The 19,143-nt window shown below is 36.5% G+C and overlaps 1 protein-coding gene across 1 annotated transcript in view; it reads right to left on the bottom strand.

The window, feature by feature from the left end:
• LOC108713511 (neural-cadherin-like) overlaps positions 1-15,187 on the bottom strand; it is a 57,577-nt gene extending 42,390 nt beyond the window's left edge. Inside the window, exons 1-10 of the mRNA XM_041590226.1 lie at positions 14,996-15,187; positions 13,244-13,469; positions 10,709-10,913; positions 9,533-9,644; positions 7,575-7,824; positions 3,137-3,279; positions 2,532-2,704; positions 2,096-2,264; positions 1,329-1,499; positions 849-1,021 (exon numbers count right to left, since the gene is read on the bottom strand). Of these exons, the coding sequence (XP_041446160.1) occupies positions 849-1,021; positions 1,329-1,499; positions 2,096-2,264; positions 2,532-2,704; positions 3,137-3,279; positions 7,575-7,824; positions 9,533-9,644; positions 10,709-10,913; positions 13,244-13,469; positions 14,996-15,155 (1,782 nt within the window). The 5' untranslated portion in view covers positions 15,156-15,187. The remainder of the gene's footprint in view (positions 1-848; positions 1,022-1,328; positions 1,500-2,095; positions 2,265-2,531; positions 2,705-3,136; positions 3,280-7,574; positions 7,825-9,532; positions 9,645-10,708; positions 10,914-13,243; positions 13,470-14,995) is intronic.
• Between the last annotated feature and the right edge of the window lie 3,956 nt (positions 15,188-19,143).

The following is a 19,143-nucleotide window of genomic DNA, read 5'->3' as shown; positions in this document are numbered from 1 at the left end:
ATCTATCTATCTATCTAAACTAATCTCTATCTATCTATCTATCTATCTATCTTTCTATCAATCAACATCTGTCTATCATCTATCTATCTATCATCTATCTATCTATCTATCTATCTATCTATCTATCTATCATCTATCTATCATCTATCTATCCTCTATCTATCATCTATCTATCTTTCTATCTATCTATCTATCTATCTATCATCTATCTATCATCTATCTATCCTCTATCTATCTATCTATCTATCTATCTATCTATTTATGAATCATATATCTATCTATCAATCATCAATTTCTATCTATCAATGATTAACTAACTATCTATGATGGCTATCTATAAGAGACACCGACCCTAACTTCCAAAACTTTAACCCGCAACCCGCAATGGTCATCCAAATTTGAACCAAATTTGAACCGCAATCCACTGGTCCTATGGGTAAACCTGTGGATTTTTGGGTGATTCTGGGTTAAACCACACACTATCTATCCATCTAAATGTTTTTTTGCTGCAGGTGGAAGGCCCCCAAAGTTAATCCCCTGTAAATAAATGTGTACTGAATGTATATTGGAAAGTTGTTTGGCATTATAGCTTCTTTTATTAGACAAAATCGTATTTTTGGATTTACAACCCTTTTGCCACTGAGTTATAATACTGACTGAAAGTCAGTATTTACTGTGGATTTATATGTGATTAGAATAGTTGCCGTAATCCAATTCTTTTTACATTCATGTATGTTGTTGTGATCGCTAAAGCATTTTTGTAAATAAGTTAGTATAGGAATATACAGTACAAATACATAAAGAAAGCTACCAACAAAATGTTATTCTTTAATTTCATCACACTTTACCCGAGATATTGGGTGGTTGACATAAAGCCATCCTGTGGAGCTGTTAACTTTGAAAATCATTGGCCCTTCACCTGCTGTAGAGTATGTGATGGATGCATTTGCCCCATAATCAGCATCATGTGCAGCTACTCGCAAAAAACTTGTACCCACACTAGTGTCTTCTCTCAGGAAATCTACAAGAGAAACAGAAAAACGATGGGTTCATTCTCATTCCTGTACAAGTGTGATGCATAGGATTTATTTAACAAGCCAGCCAATAATAAGATGTAACCAGCATATATTTTCCCCTCATTTTTGTAGCTGATTTCAACTTCACAATACACCCTTTTAGTACATAGGAAGACCCGGAACAGAGTGTGGGTGCAGTCACATAGGATCATGTTGTATTATGCCCTGTCCTGTACTTCAGTTTGTCATTTACTTCAGGTTATTTTTTTTTTATGAAATATATTTTATATCAAACCAAATAGGCTCAATTACATTCATAGCGGTTGTTCTCAAAACTTGGGTCATTGTCATTTTCATCCAGAATGATAATATTGATTTGGCACAGTCCAATCAGAGGTTCTGCCGCCTGGTCAGTTGCTTTGATAGTGATAGGATATTCCTTCTGCTTCTCACGGTCAAAACTCTGAACTGTTGTTATAGTTCCTGCGAAATAAAGACAGGTCTGTGAGCAAAATGGCCATCTTTACTTGTAAAGCTTTATAATGGAGAAATGTTTGGCTTTGTCTGACCCATGTTAGTTAAGTTATAAAGATATAAAAACGTAATACACATGTGTAAATATGTGTAGTGGCCTCTTCACTATCCAAGAAATCCAAAAATGTGCCCCTACACAATCTTATGTATAAGCTCTGTTGCAAGCTTGGTTTTTGCTGCCTAGTAACTTAGCCACATTACATGCATACAGTATTACATTAAAAGCAGTGGTGTAACTACAGGGGGAGCAGCAGGTATGACTGCACCTGCAATTTTTTCACCCAACTCTATGGTCCCCTAGTTACAACACTGATTAAAAGGGGGGACTGGAAAATGCAATAAGGGGTAATTACTCTGACAGTGTTATTATTAGGCCTAGAACAGTTGGTCTTTTTGCCCTTTTAGTGGTGTCTCTCAATATAAGCCTGTTGGCATTTGAAAGTGTTTGAATTAATCCAATGTCAACATCCCAGTAACATCAATAAGGGATGATCTAGCAATGAAAGCAGAAGAACATGAACCAGCCATGGTTGAAACCAAATCACCTGTGTCTGGATGGATGCTGAATGCAGGAAGGGTGCCTTCTTTGTGTACCATGCCATACTTTACTTGTCCATTGATACCATAGTCAGCATCTTTTGCCTCGACCTGTATCACAAAAGTGCCTGGTGGCTGGTTTTCCAGGACAGCTGCATGATCTTGATAGCCTGCACACTGAGAAAATATGATCACTGCAAATGATATGTACATATTGGACTGGGAGTCAAAATAGGCCCTGCCATTCCAAGTACACAGAGGCCCAAACAGCCCCCAACCAGCCCACTCTTTGGTAACTTTCTATGGAACCATACAGCAGCCCCTCTGGCATTTGCCAGAACCCACAGATTGCCAGTCCGGGCCTGTACAGTACATTGACTTTAACAAGAAATGCTAAAACCTAGCAATTAATACATTTGTGCCGGGCATATATTTTGGGATTACCTTATGAAAGACTGGCTTGTTATTGTTGATATCATCAACGCTCACAATAACAGTGGTTGTGCTAGTAAGGCTATGAGGTCCACCAGAGGAATTGTCATCAGTTGCAGTCACATAGAGAACATATTCCGTCTCATGATGACTGGGAAGGAGACTTGAATGAAGACGGATAAGTCCTGTGAAAATGATTAATATTCCTATAAAATCAATTGCATCAAAGCATATTTATCAGGTGCCTTGGCAGATTACCAAATAATGATTTTAATGAAAATATTTTTGTTACGTATTTTCTAGTAGAAGCACATATTGTTTAAAGGACTTCAGGTGTGATTTTTTTTTTATCACCATGCTGACCAGTATATACTGTATTAATATATAGAATTATGTGCCAGGCACAATGGAACGGTAAGTTCACTATATATTTGTTATTGCACCTTTTTTGTATTTTTATTGGCACCAATGTGCCCATTGTTAATGGGAATGAAGTGTGAGTTGCAAAATGAGCTTTGTGGCCAGGGTGTGCGAATATATTTTTTGATTTTTTAGACTAATGTAGCAATAAAATGCTTATTATATACACAGTCATGTATTTTTGAACTGTACTCTACCTTTCTGGGGGTCAATAACAAAGTTTCCATCTTTGTTTCCTTCTACAATATCATAAGCAACCCCATCTCCATCTGCATCGAATGCATGCACGGTGGCTATCAAGGTATTAGGACTGGCATCTTCTGAAACAAAGGTTCTGTATCTGAAAGACAAAGACATTTTTTTTAATATGCAAACAAGTTGTCATTAACCCTTTCCACATATCAAATCAAATTTAGTTGATTCTAGGTCTCGGGAGGGGGTTTGAGTGTTTTGGGGCACGAGTTACAGGGGAAAGAAAGTAAATTCATGTAAAAGTTGGAATTAAGCTGAACATCTACCACTGGCATCAAATTAAAATCAAGCAGATAAGTTTCATAAAATAGTAAGATTTTTCAGTTTCAAAATGTGATATGTCTTTGTACTATTTTCAGTTAAATATAGGGTTTAAATGATTTCTAAATCATCCCATTATATTTTAATTTACATTTTACAGAGTGTCTCAGCTTTTTTGAAAATGGTGTTGTAATATTATGAAAATATACACATCCTTACAAAGATAATAATCAGGGCCCTTGTTGTGAACTGTTTAAGGCTTGGGCGTTACCTGCTCATTTCTGAAGACTGATGATAAAAATGTTATTACGAGAATCAACTTCAGCAGTAGAGATGCGCCTAATCCATGATTCAGTGCTTTATTCTACTAAATCCTATGTGTTTAACCAAACCAAATCCCAACACCTCACTCATATATTTTTGTTCACAAATGCTATTTTATATTTTTCTCAAATTGGAATATGCAAATTAGAAACTTAGCCAAATCTTTTGTGGAAATACTGGTGTTCTGCCATATCTAGAAATTTGAATTCGGTGAATTCCAAGTCTCTGATATATAAAATAGTGGTAAGAGTGTTAAAATAGTACATAAAAGGAAAAAAAAAGAACACAACAGCCCAGCGAAGCTCAAAAATTGTAAGAATGACTATAACAAGGGGGTGTCTGCTCTGGGTATACTATAAAATTACTAATAAGAAGAGACTCGGGAAGGTTTTTGAGAAACTCACATTTAATACACCAGGCTTAAGGATATGAGCACTGATATTGTTTAGCGACTCAACAAATTAAAGCCCTGAGGGCACTGCTGCAGCCTTGAGTCTAACAAGCAAACTGATTTTATGTCTGACAGTTTTAAAGCAATGCAATCAATAGAAACAGAGAGACAGGCGAGCTGAAAGCTTCATGGAACGGCCTCAGAAGTCACAGGAGGTTTTTAAGAAAAAGTAGGGCATGATTGTATCTGAAACTAAATGTGTTTGTTTTGACAGAATGGAATGGAAAGGTACCTCTAAGCAATAAACTGAGAATCATGTGTTAATGGAGAGGAAAAATAAAGGCTTCAGGCCTAAAGACACAGTTTCATAAAAAGAAGATCTTGAACTTATTAAACTTGCTTTTGGGGGAATTAAATGAACTACAGAGAGGACACTGCAATTTACTACAAGCATTAACAGTAACAATATCTGTTTTATTTCTACGTATGTTGCCTATAAATGACTTCTTTGGCTACTTAAGTCTTAAACACTTACATGTTGTTTTACAGATATAAAATATATTTAATAAATAAAATATGTACAATATTTAATACGATGTTAAAATAGCTACAGTGCTATTAACTTTCCTGTGTAAATCCTTATAAAGAAGTGTACACACACAAGAAAAAATAGCATGCAGTCCTAAAAGGATCTTATATACTGGTTCTAGCAGGTTTTGGATATAAATAACAATAATGTTCTTACTGCACTCAAAATACATTTATTCCAAAAGTTCACTTAAAATACAGCACTCAAATACAGTTACAGTTCATTTAAAATATAGGATTTGTTTCTGAAATCAATTTCTTTATCAAGCAAAAAAAAGTAATTTCTTTGAAACCCTTTATAATAAGTGTCTCCGTTTATTGTCTGAAACTGCAGTTTAGTCTAGAATGGAAAACAACCACCAAGTCACATATCTAGAAGAAGAGACCATCCACAAGTTCTTACAATCACATCATCCTTGAATATATCCAACCAATATACACCACTTGACTTTCTTAAAGGAAAACTATACCCCCAAAATGAACACTTAAGCAACAGATAGTTCATATCATATTAAGTGACATATTAAAGAATCTAACCAAACTGGAATATATATTTAAGTAAATATTGCCCTTTTACATCTCTTGCCTTGAGCCACCATTTCGTGATGGTCTGTGTGCTGCCTCAGAGATCACCTGACCAGAAATACTCTAACTCTAACTGTAACAGGAAGAAGTGTGGAAGCAAAAGACACAACTCTGTCTGTTAATTGGCTCATGTGACCTAACATGTATGGTTTGTTGGTATGTTTGTGAGATCAGTGAATCCTACGATCCCAGGGGGCGGCCCTTATTTTTTAAAATGGCAATTTTCTATTTATGATTACCCAATGACACATACTACTAGAAAAGTATATTATTATGAAAATGGTTTATTTACATGAAGCAGGATTTTACATATGAGCTGTTTTATGCAATATCTTTTTATAGAGACCTACATTGTTTGGGGGGTATAGTTTTCCTTTAATTGGTCCATCGATAAGGTATGGTCATTGCACATAACAGGGTGCAGAAAGGCTGCATCACCCTCATGTCCAAGGGGGGCACCCCCTTATCTGCTCCGCAGCCTCATGATGTAACCAAAACCATCTGCCTACACAGACAATAACAATCTTACCTATGCTGTGAGGCGTAAGCTGTGTAAGCAAAAGAACAAAATGGAGAAATCAATTACCAACCCTCCCCGGGAACTGAAATACTCTTAGATTTCAGATCTGTAGGAGTATATCCAACTTCAGCACAGTGTTTTGGGACAGGTAACTGCTGACTTGGCTTTAAGTGAAGAGCTATGTAAGGAAAATAGATCTGTAAAATAGATCCTTACAGATATATAAACTGAAAACTTAAAATTACCCTTGAATTTATGAATTGTCACTCTTGTCAGATAAATAATTTTGTCACTTCACTGAGCATACTTCATACAAGGGAGAGTTTCATTCTGCATAGTGCCCAGTAGGGAAGAAGGAGCCTATATCTTCCTATGTACATATGCACATATGCCTCGACCAAATTACTAACTGATCTATTGTGTTGATATGCTGTAATTGGAATGTTACAAAAAATCAGAACATTGGGGTAAGACTCCTTAAGAAGTTATTTTTTTTTACTATGTTAAAGGGGTTGTTAACTTTTAGTATGATGTAGAGAGCAACATTCTGAGACAATTTGCAATTGGTTTTCATTTTTTATTATTTGTAGTTTTTGAGTTATTAGGCTTTTTATTCAGCAGTTTGCAGTTTCAGCAATCTGGTTGCTAGGGTCCCAATTACCTTTGCAACCATGCACTGATTTGAATAAGAGACTGGAATATGAATAGGAGAAGCCTGAATAGTAAGATGAGTAATAAAAAGTTGCAAAAACACATGTAGCCTTACAGAGCATTTGGTTTTTAGATGGGGTCAGAAGAAGAAGGCAAATAATTAAAAAAAAACTATTTCTTAAAACTATTGCTTAGAATTAGTCATTTGTTAACATACTAAAAGTTAAGTTAAAGGTGAACCACCTGTTTAAAGGAAATAATGCCAAATTCTTTTCTATCATGTTATTTGAGCAAAACAGACTTTGCTCACACTATATTTATTATTTTCATTTTGTTTCCTTCAGTCTTGGAATTACACAAACACAGCATGCAGGCAGGAGCCATTTTGTGGCAATTTGGTATTAATTGTGTATCACCCCAAAATCTTGTGTTTGCACATGAATGGGGAACCTAATGCCCATGTGCAGTACCCTACACAATTATAGAGCATGGGGAGGAAAGGGGCAATGTGAGATATGCAGTTTATCAGCAACCCAGGGCAACCAATAAAATGCGTGCATTTAAACACTTGACTAGCAAACTCTAGCTGCTGATGGGTTGCTATGGGTTACTGCCCCAGGGAAAATATAGTGCCTTTTATTACATAACCCTACTTGTCTTGTCCTTTCAGTTCTTCACAGTGTGTGAAATACCTTATTATATAAATGATTACAAAGAAATGGATTTGTTTGTGTACAGGACAGGCTTGATAAAGGAATTGATTTCCAAGCTGTATTCTAAGTGAACTGCATTTAAGTACTGTTTTTAAAGGGACGAGTGCGGCAAGAGCTATGCTTTTATGTGCGAATGTGTGTGTAACTTAATTTTTTATATTATTGAACAGTATATGTTATATTAATGTTATAATGCTATTAATGTATTAATAGAAGCTGATAGATGTACAGTGGGTGGTGGGAGAGGCATGTATGAAAGTGAATTAACTGCACCACTGTTGCCTCGGCAATGAGGGAAATGGTTCAGTTTTACAACCATGGAACTATGAGATAATAATTGCGGTACCTACATTGTTTGAGAGAATTCCGGAGCTTCATCGTTCACATTGGAGATGCGAATCCTGACGGTTGCTGTTCCAGTATTTGGTTTGTCTCCTTTGTCTACTGCCAGGATTACAAACTCATACAGATGTCCAGGTCTTTCATAATCCAAAGCCCTCACTGGACTAATGATACCTTGTGCAGAGATGCTGAAATCAGGGCTTTCGGTGTAATAGCAAATCTCCCCGTTTACTCCAGAGTCACAGTCAGTTGCAAGCACTAAGTAAATATATAAAAGAGTGCAACAGCTTTTAACATCAAAATACCTTTAGTTTCAGTTTAATGGAGTAGTTCACCTTTAAGTTAACTTTAAATTTGTTATAGAATGGCTAATACTAAGCAACATTTCAATTGGCCTACACTTTTCCTATTTTATAGTATACCTTGTCTTTTCAGTTGAAATGGGGGTCACTGACCCCATCTAAAAGACAAATGCTCTGAAGGCTACAAATGTAATGTTATTGCTACTTATTATTACTCATCTTTCTATTTAGGCCCTCTCCTATTCATATTACAGCCTCATATTTAAATCAATGCATTGTTGCTAGGGGAATATAGACCCTAGAACCGGATTGCTGAGACTGAAAACTGCTGAAATACTATAAAACCACAAATAATAAAAAAAATAAATCAAGAACAGCCCCTTTAAAGACAATCTGCTCAACACTTCTTTTTTTTTTTTGCACAATTAAGAAAAAATTAATTCTAGGTAACTTTCTAATATGCCTTATTAATAATGTTTATGAATGCAATTACTATTTGTCTGTCCCTTTCTATGTTTGCGTTACCATTTCTCACTCCTAAAACAATATAGCAGAAACCAGCTAATTAAAAGGCCTGTGAAGATATATGCCAGGCAATGTGCAATTTGCAAATGACTATGCTTATTTACATATTTACATTAACCAACAATATGCAAATGTATCTGCTGGCAATTTAAATGAAGAAAATATTTTCAAAACACAATATAGAGAATACAATGTATCCCCCCCAGTGTATAACCACTTGTTGCCCCCCACCCCTTCATGTGAACATGTGTGAATTTCCTTCGTTGGGTCCAGAGAACAGGGGATTGGAACACAGGAGATCTATCAGACTATCAAATCTCCTTCACATCTCCAGAGCTTTGGAACCATTTCAGATGTGACTGGGTGAGATGGGCATGCCACCCCTAAAATCCTGCAGCCCTAGCCCCAGGCCTTTGGAGCCTTCCAACAAGTCCAGGTTTGCAAACACCCCTTGCAGCACTGGTGCACTTGAGTGTAAATGCACATCTGCTTGCGCTAAGGGAGAAGGAATGCCAAGTTTCAAGCACTGCAGTAACTATAGAGGAAGCTGACCTTCTGGGCCCTCCCACAGCAGGGTCTGCTTCCTCTATACATATAGGATACTAGAATGACACACTAGTCAGAGGTTTGGTAGGGACCTGTGGCAATACACGTGGATCAAAACTCTATGTGCAAAAATATGGTCAATCTTATAGTTTTCCTAGAGCAATTCTCACTTTAACCTATTGGCTGTTTTCGCTGTGCAAACTGCAGTCTAACAACAGAAGCTCTGCTTTGTTTGTGTTCATTTCATTTTACCAAGAACCAATCTGTGCTTCAATTTGCAAACCTAATTAAGGTTATTGGACAGTTATTACATATATGCAAATATGTCTAAAAATACACCAGGGAAATTTATGTAAATCCCATCAAATTAACTTCCCCAAAAAGTTCTCCCTTTGATGAATACTCTGAAGACTATAGTTTACCCAGATTCAGTTTGGAGCTTTCACTTGTCAGTCTGTCAAACACTACCCCAGTGATTTATTTGGAGCCATGTCCCAGGGTAATGTGCTGTTAGTGATGTGTAATTAAAAGATTCCTACAGCACTTTTAGATTTGTATTTTGAAATTCATTAAAAAACAAGCAAATGATTAACCTTGTAGAAGAGATGTCATCACTGCAGCATTTTCAGCAACATTGTCTCTGCTGTATATTGTCTGCTGGAATTCTGGAATGCAGTCATTTACATCGGTGATAAAGACATACACCTGCAAGACAATTTGGTTGGTGAAGACCTAAAAGTTTTCCCAAAATTCATTGAAACTTACACATGACAATGACGTCTTAAATGTAGCCAATTCCAGTTGCAGTTATTTGTAAGAAATACAAATGTACAGTATAAATATTGGGCACTATTCTAAAAATGTGTTCCCTATTCCAGTAACACATACCAGATCACTTATACATTTAGCATACATTTAGTAGAATCCTGTTCCTGGTCGAACCAAAACCTAATTTGTATATGCAGGGAGGGAAATCATGTGTCTTTTCATCGCAAAAGAAGGAAGTAAAAATGTTTTTCCACTTTTTCCTTTCCCGCCAGATTTGGTTCGGTAATCGGCCAAATCTTTCATGAAGGATTCAGGTTAATCCCAAATAGTGAATTCAGTGCATCCCTAATATTTAGACACTTGCTAAAGGGGAATTCCGGCTTCCAAACCAAAATTTGATAAAGAGGCCCCATAACACAGATACCCCTAATATATCCATCACAGTTACCGGTTTCTTCAAAAAGTATGAATAAATGCCATTGTCTATGCTGAAATCCAGCTGTTTAACAGTTCTTCTCTTTCTGCATCAATTGAAATCCTGGCAGGGAAGGAGGGACTAAACACTGATGTTACAAATTGTAACAACGTTTCCACAGCTTACAGACAGCATGCAGGAACTACATAACCCACAATGCATTGCACTGTGATCTTCCGTTACCTATTGAAATCACGTGTGCAGGGAATTGTGGGGTTTGGAGGATGCAGACTGAGGACAGCTGGCTGTTGATACAAAGTAACAGTAGTCAGCCAGCTCAGCAAAGTAGTCAGACAGATCAGCAGGAGAGCAGGGGGCTAGGCTTAGGGAACTGTCAGAAACCATTAACAATCATGAAAAGTCTGCATATTTATGTTTACTTTTCAAAAAGGCTTATGATATGTTTTTGTGGAGTTACTTTTTAAGTGATTCATACACAGAAGCACAGCTTAGAAACATTTACATTATGAAAAAAGGCACAAAACCATAATAGAAATATTCTTAAAATGGAAGTTTATAGAATTACCTCTGCGGTGCTGCTCAGTTGCTCCAAGTGTTCTGTTGCTCTGACAACAAGCAGGAATTCCTTGGGCTCTCTCTCGTAATCCACACTGTGGATGAGGGTCACCACTCCAGTCAGCTGGTGAACACTGAATAAGTTATCTGGGTTCCTGACCAAGCTATAACTAACGGACTTGTTTTGATGAGACAGCGCAGAAACAGTCAGTAATCTAAACAAAGAGGAGCAGTTACAAATGCTGGCCTTGCAGGAAAACATTTCCACTTCAATCATCCAAAGTTCTCTCGTTCATAGTTATTTAATTAAAGTAATAATACTATTGCCCTCCCATTTCCCCCCCGTGACATCATCAGTTTGCCCCCAAACCCACACCCCAACCAAAAGGATTGTATTACTGACTTGAAAAGGTGGCAACCCTAATTATAATAAATGTCAGCCAAAAGGGGGGTTTCTAGTGAGAGCTGTGAGGCTATACAGATACATAAGAAAAACCTAACTATGTAACCTGGGTCAGCTTAAAATTGACACAGCCTCTGTTATTCAGAACTTCATATTAAGTAATGGATGTGCTCTGAAACTTTTAGTCAACTCTTGTTTTTTAATATAATAAGGCAAAAAGCCACAAATGACTTTAAAACAAAAGTGGGGGAAGAATTTTTTTGGAGTAAAAGTGGTGTAAATACAATGTCCGTATTCACAAACAGAAATCTGCCAAAATCAGAATCAATCAACACTTCAATTTTTGGTGAAAGAAAGTATATGGACACTTTTGTGAATATGTCAGGAAACAATAAAAACAGAGAAGAAAATGACATTTTTAATTAGATTTTCTCTCAAAATTTTTAAAATTGAGTAAAGCTCAGTGTAACGCTTCCCCATGTCAGCTCTCCACTGTTTCCTTCAATCTCCATTCACCACACTTTTAGGTGCAGTATGGGGGAGTCATTAACATATTCATGGTGATTTGTAGTCTTTTGATAGGATACAGGCCCTGTGTTCTGTATAACCATATGATTGTAATGCAATCAAAACTTGCCTCCAAGCCAATATTTCAAAAATAAGCACCTGCTTTGAAGCCACTGGAAGCAACATCCTAGGAGTTAGTGAAAAACATGTTGCTCACAAGCCACTGGTTGGGGAACACTGCTCTAAAGCAACATTATTGTGATGGTCCATGCCTGCTATCAGCAAAAACAAAAGCCCTCCAGAAGGCATTAATAGACACAATACTTGGGGTGTATGTGGGGTATATTGGTATAAGCTACTTATATAAAGCAGATGTGTGGTCTTTCTGGCATATTTTGATCTATTGCTACAGATTTTCTCTGCTTCCAAAACTCATTTTAGCAAAAAAGTGTCCTACAGGCAATAGATTTCTATCCTTTATTAATTAAAAATGTCTTGTAAATTCCTTTTAACACTTTGATATGCATCTCCAGTAATTTCCTGACAGATTCTGTTTGGTGTGATAGCATGAGATGAGGAAAAGGGATTCATACCTACTGTCATTTTATTGTCATCTCCATGCCAGATCATTGTGTGAATGGACAACGGTGGATTGCTTTGGATTATTTTGCTGAAAGGTGTTTGCTCTGGTGACTGAGGAGGGCAGAGCTACCAGTTATGATGTCATTAAAGGGGCAGTATACACCTATACACAGTTTTGTTTAACCTGAGCCTGTATTAAAAATGTGTTCCATTTTTGTATTTAAAAAAAATCATATGTTTCTCGTGTTTTTATATTATAAAATATTAATGGATCATTGTTTTATTTTAATTTGTGCATTGTCCCCCTTCTTTAGACTTTATCTGTCTAAGGAAACCCCTCCATTCTCCCAGCCTCAGTCTGTGTCAAGTAGGAGCTTATTATACAGAGGGTTTATTTGTAGACTGGTATTTTGATCAGCTACCTTCTCCTCCTCTTACTGTCGCTTGAAAGAACCAGGATATGGGAAAGTGAAACAGCTTTTCATGTGGTTATTTCTTAATTAAAACCATAGACAAAATTATGTGCAACATAAGCCCTGTTCACTGTGCTTGTATTAAAGAAAATGGATATACATGACCATAGAAAGGAAATTAAACTAATATTGACTCTCTTCAGTTCCCCTAACACGTAGAATCCTACCCACAATCCTAAAATTCAGCTTCTTCACTGAATCCTGGATTCAATACATCCTAACTGGATGGTATATTATTATATAATACACAAGAGCCATGAATGTCCTTTAAATTATATCCTTATAAACTGTGCTTGTTGATGTCATTGGTTATAATCAGAGCTAAGTGATGTCATTACTGTCACATGACTGAACTTGAAACTTGTGTATTATAATAAAGTACCCCCTGTTGCAAAATATGAGGATTTTTTGGTCATTGAACGCCTCAGTAACTTTTAATATCTTTATATTTTACAAGAGGGGGTACATTATTCACTATGTAATATTTTATCAATTTGTTTGGTTATGCCATACTATCATTTAAAATTTTCAGAAAAACTTAGCACAAGAAAAGAATCTAATTGTTCGCTCTCCAACTTACACGTTTTCCAGAGACACATTTTCTGGAATATTGACAGAATAGGAGGCTTTTTTGAACTGTGGTGGCCTGAGCCCTGCTATCACAGAAACAACAATAGGGGCACTTTTCTTTCCGAGCATGTCAGCTGCTTGTACAGTAAGTAGGTATTCCTTATTCGCCAACAAAGGTAATCCGGTTGTCTGAATCCAGCCTGTGCTCCGATCAACGGCAAATCTGTCATCTCCGCCTGGAACAGCAAGCATAGAAAATGTAGCATTCATTCAGATAACACCATGCCTGGCAAGACTTCACATTTATATTTAAAGACTCATTGATCTCATTTAGAATTAAATCTATTTCATTTGGAACTAAATATTTATGAAAAATTGTAGTACAGCAAAAACATCTATTTAAGAGGAGGGAAATCTCCATAGGGAAAACAATTTCTGCTGCACGTAGTATTCTCAGCTGCGGCATTTTGCCATTTTTGACAAAAGGGTGTAAATATTTTAACACTTGGTGCCTTGCTGCATGTTTTTCAAAGTCTTTTAGCATCAAAAACTAAAAGGATTCTTCAACCCAACAATCAACTGCTGTCAGCATCCTATTCCTACACCGGGCCAATTTATTTATGTTGCTCTAACAGGATTTTGAACACTTAAGATAAGAACATGACTTTATTAATTAAACTATGGAAGTATTTAATGGAGGCATCCTGGGCCAGAAAACCTATTGTATTGCTTTCCAATATAATGTAAATTAAAAAAAAAAGCACACTAAATAATAGCAACATAACAACTGAAACCGTTCATACTTTCATATGATTATTATTATTACTACTGACAGCAGAATAATCATTTTCATATGAATATGATCATAATCTTGTATTGTGAGTACAGAAGCACGCAACTAAATTACAGTGGCCCTCAGGGCCAACCAACCAGATTGCATGAGAAGTGTAGCTCTTCCTTCCTGCTAAACAACACATTTCCAAATAACAATAATGAGAAGCACACAGCCCTGCTTACTTATTTAGGGGTAATAAACTGACCCATTATAAATTTAGCATGGGTTTAGAATACTCATTTAAACAGATACAATTATATGATTTAGCATATCTTTGGACAAGAGTCTTGATGTGTTTTCCCAAACCAAAGCTCCTCGTGTACTAAATTTATTTCATTTTCATTTATATCTTTGTAAATTTGCCCCAGCAGGTACTGTTCTATATTTAATGGGTCACCACTTCATTATGCCCTGTAGCTTTACTGTATATTGTTTATGTATTCAAATGAATTAACAGAAATATACCAGTAACAAAGGCTCCTTTTGCAGATAAAACCATGCCAATACATTACTGAATGAATTCATGTGATTATATTCTCTTTAAGACCTAGAAGCCAAATCCATCCAGCTACAGATACCTAATAAAATCAGTCTGCCTATATAAGATAAAAATTACTGATCTGGAGCAGTGCAATTAAAGTTGTGCTTCTGCTAAGAATGATTCATAAAACTTGGTACAATGTATGCAGAGCTACTATTGATGTGTTATAAAGAATAATGTTCCTCTTAGTGAAAATTATAAAACAGAGTGATCCTTTGTTTTCCCTGTGGCCTCCTGTCTTTACAAAGATAAGGAAGTTCCTAGTGCCTACTATTGCAATTATAATTAATAGTTGGGATCCAGTATTCCATATATGCATAGGACAAGGCTTAGAAGCCAAATGCTTGGTTATACTAGTGTATAGGGAAAATATTGACCATATTTACCTTCCAGTAGGAAATACTCCACTTCTCCACTCACTCCTTCATCTTCATCAGTAGCTTGTAGTTTGTACACATAAGTTCCAGCGGCAGCATATGGCGATACAACAGCCAGAGGAGGCAAGGGATCCATTGTCCATTCTGGCGATTCATCATTCACATCCATAACTGTGAGTTGTAGATGTATAACATAGGAATCCTCTCCTATGGAGTTAAAGGTGGTGATTTTACAAGTCGCATGCACATTAACAGCAATTAAAAACTTCATATAGTTAAAGGGCACTTAAAGCTCAGTATAAAAACATATGCTCTGATATAATCCATTTGTGGATTTGTGGTTAAGTACAGGTGATAAGATCTTATATAATTTTGTAAAAACACTTTTCACATGAAGAGGTGATATATTTGTTGCTGTTGTGATGTTGACAGTAGTCATTTTCTTATATTGCCACTAATAATGCCATAATAATGCTATAGAACAGCTCCATATTTTGGCAGAAAACCGACTAATGTTTCAAATGCAGAGCAGACCCTCTTTCATCAAATGGAAAAGTTCTAATATGTTTTAAGAATAATGGAATGTTTCCCCTTTTAAGTTGAGTATATCCAGTAATTTGTCTTTTCTGCATTAAAATACATGTTCCTGTAGTAGCTACTTGTTTCTTGTACAATATTGTGTAAAAAAACATAACATCACCACCATTCGCTAATTACACACAATAAACCGTACTTAAAAGTAGCTTAATGTTAACAGTTGCCATTTGCAGATGCATACTATATAGGTAACATATTAAAGAAGAAATGCTACGGACATAACAAATAAAGACAACTGTAACAGAACCATTTGCATACGGTACATCCTGCTATTTAACTCTAGCACTGATGGTTAAAATAGCATTCAAGTAGGAATTACAAACAGGTACCAAGGGGAAAAATTGCTATTAACCATATTAATAGGCTTAGTAATCAAAATTCAAGTTTGCGTCATGTTAGAGGTTTTTTTTTTTTTACTTTGAATAAACTCTGATTTAAAAAAAAAATAATTTGCTTATTTATCAAAAATCCAAATATAAAAAAAGGTTCAAAAATTCAAATAGTTCAAATGTTTACTCATTTTAATATTTTTCAATCAGTCGAAAAATTCTAAAAACTCTCACCGAAAAAGCGTATTGCGATTGCCATCGACAGCTCCCATTGACTTCTACATTAACTCGGCAGCTTTTAGATGGCAAAGTGTTAAATTTGAGCTTTACAAATTTGTTTTGCACAAACTTTTTCAAATGATTTGTTGAAAAAATCCAAATTTGAAATTGATAAATCGTCTCCTGAAATCACACAAGCATATGGACACTATGCCGAGATTTAGATGATATGACTCGCAGACGTTTTGCTATCTGTATGTGCAAAGGGTTTAAAAACCCCATAACTTTCTACATGTCATAAAAATACTACCTCAACGTGCACAGGATTTAGCAGGCACAACGTAATGCCTGCTTTGGTAAATTCAATTTGAGGTTTTTCACTTTTGGTGTGCCAGAAACAACAATAGCAAGTAATTAGTCAGTTAAGGAACTCTGAAAGTAACAATTCCTCAAGGAAGATTGTAATTTTGGGGCTTCCTTGCTTCCATTGCCCTATACTTTGCCTTATACCTTCACACAACTTGGGTGCATAGACACCTAAATCCTGCTTTCAAATGCCCACACTTTGTTCTATGCATACTTGATGCCATATAGCTCTTTCTTCACAAAATGTCACATAAAGAACGTCAATGTTACTTAAAATGTCCTCAACAAATCAAATCATTAAAGCTGAAAATCAGAAAGATTTTTTTCATTCCCCAAAAGCATTTTGACATGAATTCCACTGACACTTGATATGACTGCACCAGGCATTTTGGTATATTTCTTTGGGATCAAAGTGATGTATTAATCATAGCATTTGCCCTCAAGGATGAGACATGAACAAGAGTTTGATCAGAGTAGCTCTTGTCTAAATTCATATTCCGATCCCCAACTGATCAAATTGTCCCATTTATACACACAATCTGCATGGTATCTGTTAATAAGCTTGAGCAATTACTACATTTTGTAATCAGTGGTCATTGGGCAAAACCATTTTAGGGCCCATCAATCTGACAATCCTTGTAAAATATGATCTGTCTTAGATGGTTATATTGCCATCAGTACCATCTCTTTAGTCCTGTTCCACCACCAAATAATTCCTATATAACTCATTTTAAAATATAAACTGCCTAATGATGAGAATATGAAAAGGTATGTGGGCTATAGGTCTCAAAAGGTCAGACATAGCAAGATGACATTTTCTTTGTGAATCACAAATGGATTGTTAACAAGATTGTTAATGTGGTACGATTATTTGTAACTCATATCTCCAAAGAGATCTTATACAGATCCTTCAAAGATCCACTGAAGCTGTCTGTAAGAGTTGTATGTTGTATAATATGCTTTGCTCCAGCATTTCTCTTCATATTGATTCCCTGTAAAGAGAATGACCTGGTCAGCTTGCTGAATTCAAACTCATGAGTTCAGAATACTGGTCCTTTTTATCGTCTGCTCCTAGGGAAACATGTTGGCATCCCAAATTAAATCATAAACAATGATTGCTCAACAAAACTTTTCCAGAGTTTGCTGGGCTACCAATCATAGCACACACCAACTTGTGGCTTAAAGGTAATGTTCAGTGCAAAAACTAAACTGGGTAAACAGATAGACTGTGCAAGATAAAAAATGTTTTCAATATAAAAAATTAGCCAAAAATATAATCTCGAGTGAACGGCTGCAGTGAAGGGATGTCTGACTTTTAAAACACAATTTACTCCTTTGCAGCTCTCTAACCTCTTAGTTAGTCAGTGACTATATGTCATGATCGGTAACCAAAATCCAGAATCAATGCTAGGCTCCCTGGTCTCGGCTCTTGCTTCCACCTTTAACGGGAGGAGCCCTCGGCTAATTGGATGCCGCCAGGTCTTATTAAGAGAGGAGCCAAGCTAAGGGTTCTGGGCGAGCAGAGAGAAATGATCGTTAGCAAAGTCTTTTTGGGCAGAAGGTCACAGTTCAAGGAACAGACAAACGCATTGTCAAATCAGACCAGGTCGGTGCGGGCAGAATACAAGCGAAGTTGGACAGGCAAGGGTCAAAACCAGAAGATCAAATCAGAAGAGTCAAGCCAGGCATGGGTCGGATAACAGATTTCGGAATAGTTGGATAACAGGCAGAGGTCGGGAATGCAGAAGTCAGCAAAGTCAGGCAAGCAGGGTCAAAACAGGAATCAAAATACAAACAGAACGCACCCAGGAACTCAGAAATAGAACCTAACAAACGGCAATAAGTGCCCTTTTAAATATTTGATTTTCACGCCACTGGCATGATGACGTCACGCGGCCGGCACATAAAACAAGGAAGTGCGCGGCCACGCGAGCCATAATGAAACCTGCGCAGGAACTGGAAGGACTAGGGCTGTGGGTGTCCCGCCGGGCCCTAGTCCCTGCTAGACCACCAGGGTAAGCCCTTACACTATAAAGGGACCACATGGGAGATAACTGTTCTGTTAGTTTGCTTTGCTCCTGAGTTAGATACATCCTATGTATTTACCCATTTTTATTTTTACACTTTATTGTTCCTTTAAGCATTCTGGGAGCTGTAGTCCAGCATTATCAGGGTTAAACACTTAGAAACTATATTTCACAATAAAACTTCTCATCTATTCAGGGCTGATGGCCTAAATAATATGCAAATTAATTCTCCAATGAGAGTTCCATCTAAGCAGTGTATACTGTATCTAGCTCCATAGTCTTTGTTCCTGGGACAGGAGTTGGAAGTATTAAAGGCTATTGTGATACTAAACTCTATAGTTAATATAGGTATGGGTATATAGAATTTTAATTAAAAGTAGGGAGGGGTGTGTGTAGGGATGCTGGGTTTTCATTTGGAGGGGTTGAACTTGATGGACTTTGTCTTTTTTCAACCCAATTTAACTATGTAACTATGTAACTATGTATTTAACAAAGTGTTGGTATCACAGAATAACTAAACAGGAGTATGTCCTCCATCCTGATGTTGGATTACAGTGTAATGTCATTAATCTCTGAATACGATGTTAGAAACATGACTGCATATTGCTAGCAATCAACA

Source organism: Xenopus laevis, chromosome 4L (assembly GCF_017654675.1).
Source record: "Xenopus laevis strain J_2021 chromosome 4L, Xenopus_laevis_v10.1, whole genome shotgun sequence".
NCBI classification, from domain to species: Eukaryota; Metazoa; Chordata; class Amphibia; order Anura; family Pipidae; genus Xenopus; species Xenopus laevis.
Note: the sequence above shows the minus strand (reverse complement) of the source record. Positions and strands in the feature narration are given on the sequence as shown.